Genomic DNA, 4,912 nt, shown 5'->3' with positions numbered 1-4,912 from the left:
AATAAAAATGTATATTTTATTTATATATTTTTTAATTTTCAGTTTTATTATTTATATTATTATATTATATTATTTATTATATTATTATATTACAAATAATCATTTAAATATTTTTTTATATTCTTAGAAGTTTATAATATATATAATTATGATAAGTAGAGATAATAAATTATATAAAATTGTTGTTAAACAATTTAAAGATATGAATATGTAAAATAATATATAGTAATATTTTCTCAAAAGTTATATAAATATAAATAAGAAATTATCATTGATTAATTGTTTTTATATTTAGATTACATGAAGAAATTGAAGATTTTTTTGCTTATATGTGTCCCTCTAATGAAGAACATAGTTTACGAATACGTGTTGTCAAAAGGATAGAACAAGTAATATATGATCTCTGGCCAGATTCTAAGGTTGAAGTATTTGGCAGCTTTCGTACTGGTTTATATTTACCTACAAGGTACGTATCATTGTACATATTTAAAATGGAATGTATTTAGTGACATGTTTACATGTAAAATATATAGGTATCTTTTAAACAAATTAATTATTATAATCTTATAAGTAAATAATATTACTTTTTAATTCATATATTATGATGAATAATCTCTCTAATTATAATAATAATAATAATATAATATAATAATAACAATAATAATAATAGTAATAATAATAATCTTTCTCTATTTCTTGCTCTTTTTCTATATATATTCTTAATTATTATTAAGAAATTTTTCAAATATGTAAAAAATTTATTTTCTCTTTTAGTGATATAGATTTAGTAGTAATAGGAATGTGGACAAATCTTCCATTACGCACTTTGGAACGTGCTTTATTGGATCAAAATATTGCTGAACCATCATCTATTAAAGTTTTAGATAAAGCTAGTGTTCCAATTGTCAAGTTGACTGATAAAGAAACTGAAATTAAAGTAGATATCAGTTTTAATATGAATAATGGTGTTAAATCTGCAGAATTGATAAATTCTTTTAAAAAGAGGTTTCCAGTACTAGAAAAGCTAGTTATGGTATTAAAGCAATTCTTGTTACAAAGAGACCTGAATGAAGTGTTTACTGGTGGAATCTCATCATATAGTTTAATACTTATGACTATCAGTTTTTTACAGGTAAAATATTAATATTTTTATTTTAAAAACATAAATAAGAATTTATTACATAAATTTTCTATCAAATATAGAATATGAACGTAATATTTATATATATGTTCTATAAAATTTATAATTTATATAAAAATAATAAATCTTTTTTAAAATAAATAATTTATTTTCTTATACTAATAAATTTTTATTTTAGTTACATCCTAGACAAAATGCTTATTGTTCGAATGCTAATCTTGGGGTGCTGTTAATAGAATTTTTGGAATTATATGGTAGAAAATTTAATTATGTTAAAACAGGAATTCGTGTAAAAGATGGTGGTACTTACATATCAAAGGAAGAGGTAAGTATATAATATAAAAATATATAAAATACATAAATATATTTATATATTTTAAAATATATAATATATAATACAATAATATATATATAATAATAATATAAATATATTTATATATTTAACATAAATTTATATAAATATAATTATATAATATATAAATATATAGTTCAATAAATAATATTGTAAATTTAAATTTAAAAAAGTCTAATTAACATGAAAAAATGCTATTTTTTTTTAAAAATAAATAACAAAGTATTTTAAAAATAACAAATGTTATATAATCATTTTAGACATATATATTATTATATAATTTATATATTATATAATTTATATTATTATATAAAAAGTTTGAAGAAGAATTTAAAAATGAACATTTATTTTAGAATTTATCAATTTTACTTAAAATATATATTATATTACAATTAATATAGTAGTTAAAAATTGATCAAATAAATAAAAAATTTACTTATTAATTCTTGAATGGAATTAAATTATATTTTATATTAATTTTAGGTTCAAAGGGATATGATAGATGGCCATCGACCTTCTTTATTGTGCATAGAAGATCCACTTACACCAGGAAATGATATTGGTCGTAGTAGTTATGGTGCTCTATATGTAAAAGATGCATTTGATTGGGCTTATTATGTCCTTTCACAAGCAGTTAGTCCTTTAAATATATTAGTTAATGATGCAAATAAAGTAAGGTAAGATTATTTATAATATTTATATATTATTTATATATTTTATAATTCTATTGATCATTATTTAAATATATATTTTAATTAGTATACTAGGAAGAATAATTCGAGTGACAGATGAAGTAATAGAATACCGCAAATGGATTAAAGAAACATTCCCACTACCTTTGAGTGAAGTAGATTCATTGTCAAGTTCTACTGGTTCTGATGCTTCAACACTATCTGCTCCAGCTAGTGATACGGTAAAAAATTTTCAAAATATAAAGAAAATTAATTATATTTTCAACTATTTCTAATATGTAAATTCAATTTTATTAGGATTCTGAATGTAGTCGTGGAAATTCTCCTAACACTAGTGGAAAGGGAGAAGATAGAAATAAAGAAAGACATGTATATAATAATCAGCATACTCATCATCATTCACAATGGAAAAAACCATTTAAAGCAACTGCTCATGGTATGCATATTTTATTATATTTAGTATTATGTATTTTAATCTACAAACAAAAGACAGATGGAAATATTTTAACATATTTAAATAATTAAAATAACATCAATTAGTGAACATCAACTTTATACTTTAAAAGTTCAAATTACTTTAAAAACTTAATATTTAATATTTCTTACAGGTAATCACCATCATAATTCCAGAGGAAATTATCATCATCGTGGAATAAATAATAATAATATAAGTGGACAAAGTAAAGCAAAACACTCTCTTCATAGTAATGGAAGTAATAATAATAGCCATAGTCCAAGTTCAAGGTCACAAACCGTTAAACGAAAAAAACATTGTATTACACCTCGTACTGGAGATTGTGTACGGTGATGAAACGTGCAAAATAATGTTGGACTTTATTTCATATTTAAGTAGAGAGCTCAATATCATAATTGTGTGGTGAAAAGACATTGATTAACTTTCATCGCGCAACTAATTATCGTTTCCAATTAAAGGGGCTCTGTGTCTATAATTATGTGGAGTTAACAAACTCTATGTTACTTTTCTCTTACATGAACAAAAAAGAGACCCTGGTGTAGTTAAGTTCTTGATTTCATCAGAAACATTTTTTATTCTGTACGAAAATTTATATACCAAAGACGTACAGAATTGTAATATAAATTGGTTTAATTTTACTTTTATTTTGCATTACTGCACATATTACAAATAATATTTTTAAAAATATGTAATATTTTATTAATTACTGTTTATAAAGTTATAAGCTTACTACAATCTTTGAATAGCAATTGTGTTCATAATCACGGTAAACTCATTGTAATACATTTATATAATACGAACGATATATACAAAGATTATTTACAGTGCAGTTTTCTTAAAGATTTCATGAAATTGTAAAACAAGCTCTAATAATGATAAAGACTTAGTTTTCTATACGGAACTATATTCTTATAATACAAAGGGGTAACAGAAAAATTGGTGATATTGGGACTTACCTATTGTAAATACTGTAATATATATTATCAAACATAGAAAAATAAGTCTAAGAGTTACCTACTACATTTTTTATTTTGTACGTATCTAAAGTAGTGTTTGTTATAATAATTTTATTATTTGAAATCATGGATTAGTCCATGTATGTGAGAATTACGTATTTTTTCTGTAATAATATAAGCAATAGTTGTGAAAGTGTTTTGGTATATCTTTTGGATTTTAATAAAATTATAAATTCGTGTGCTGATGATCAACAAATTTTAAATAAAAAATATTTTTGAAAATATTAACTCATTGAAGAAAAAAATGATAAACTTTAGATTTTTACACTGCGTTCTTTAAAATCGTAATTGTGCATAATGCTTTACTTTTTATACAGAATTACTGATTTCGTAACACTAGTTTATAATTTTTAGTCTCCCCTGAACAATAATACATTATTTTTATATTATAAAAATAATAATAAGCATATACATCATGGTCGAATGTTACACGAATTCAATGCACGAATCAGACATTGCATTTAAACATATTCTTATCTTTAAAATTTGAGCAACATTTCAAAAATTTTATATGTGACAATATATATATATGCAAAAGGCCTTTATATTATTGAAAACTTCAAATGTATATTTGTGAAATTATATCTTATATCTAATTTATTATTGAAAATTACATTCCGTTTTTCAATATAAATTTTCTCAAACTGAAAAAAATAAGAAATGTTTACTAATTAAGAATTTTTGTCCGGACTGCATTTTGTGTTAATGCAAGTTGTAATGATTCAACAATATCTCCTATTAAATTCAAATGCAGAGATAAATAATGCTAGTATTCACTTTCCTTCAAATTCTTATGCAGTATTGTGTAATATTATTTAACAAAACATTGTTCATAGATAATATTATAAACTGTGATTCAATTTTATTATTAGGATGTCAATTACTTGTTACAACATACATATATATACATGTATGTATGATGTATGAATGTGAACAGTAAAACTTGAACTTCATATTTTTAAAGCAATGTAATTATTATTACTGTTGTTATTGTTATTATCGTTAAGTAATCTGCAAAAATAATTAAAAATTTTTTAATTAGAATCAAATTTTCGTAAAAACTTATTATTAACAATTTGTGATTTATGTTTATTTTCAAAAATTATTTAAAATTGTAAAACATTAAAAATATAATAAACAGTAATAACAGGTTTTCTCGAATTATTGTCACATTTTTAATTTTAAATAATAATAAAATGGTTATAATTTATTTTAAAAATTTCATAATATAAAATA

At 21.5% G+C, this 4,912-nt stretch overlaps 1 protein-coding gene and 1 long non-coding RNA gene across 2 annotated transcripts in view; one reads left to right on the top strand and one right to left on the bottom strand.

Moving 5' to 3' along the window:
* Nucleotides 1–4,837, top strand: part of LOC102675666 (terminal nucleotidyltransferase 4B-like) — a 5,937-nt gene extending 1,100 nt beyond the window's left edge. The window contains exons 2-8 of the mRNA XM_006624356.2: nucleotides 296–466; nucleotides 775–1,132; nucleotides 1,320–1,466; nucleotides 1,977–2,170; nucleotides 2,253–2,406; nucleotides 2,483–2,621; nucleotides 2,794–4,837. Coding sequence (XP_006624419.1) covers nucleotides 296–466; nucleotides 775–1,132; nucleotides 1,320–1,466; nucleotides 1,977–2,170; nucleotides 2,253–2,406; nucleotides 2,483–2,621; nucleotides 2,794–2,993 — 1,363 coding nt within the window. The 3' untranslated portion in view covers nucleotides 2,994–4,837. The remainder of the gene's footprint in view (nucleotides 1–295; nucleotides 467–774; nucleotides 1,133–1,319; nucleotides 1,467–1,976; nucleotides 2,171–2,252; nucleotides 2,407–2,482; nucleotides 2,622–2,793) is intronic.
* LOC102675797 overlaps nucleotides 4,449–4,912 on the bottom strand; it is a 2,568-nt gene continuing 2,104 nt past the window's right edge. The window contains exon 3 of the long non-coding RNA XR_422856.1: nucleotides 4,449–4,687. This is a non-coding gene — a long non-coding RNA (uncharacterized LOC102675797). The remainder of the gene's footprint in view (nucleotides 4,688–4,912) is intronic.

The sequence above is a fragment of the Apis dorsata genome, unplaced genomic scaffold, assembly GCF_000469605.1.
Source record: "Apis dorsata unplaced genomic scaffold, Apis dorsata 1.3 scaffold_1048, whole genome shotgun sequence".
Lineage (NCBI taxonomy): Eukaryota > Metazoa > Arthropoda > Insecta > Hymenoptera > Apidae > Apis > Apis dorsata.
Note: the sequence above shows the minus strand (reverse complement) of the source record. Positions and strands in the feature narration are given on the sequence as shown.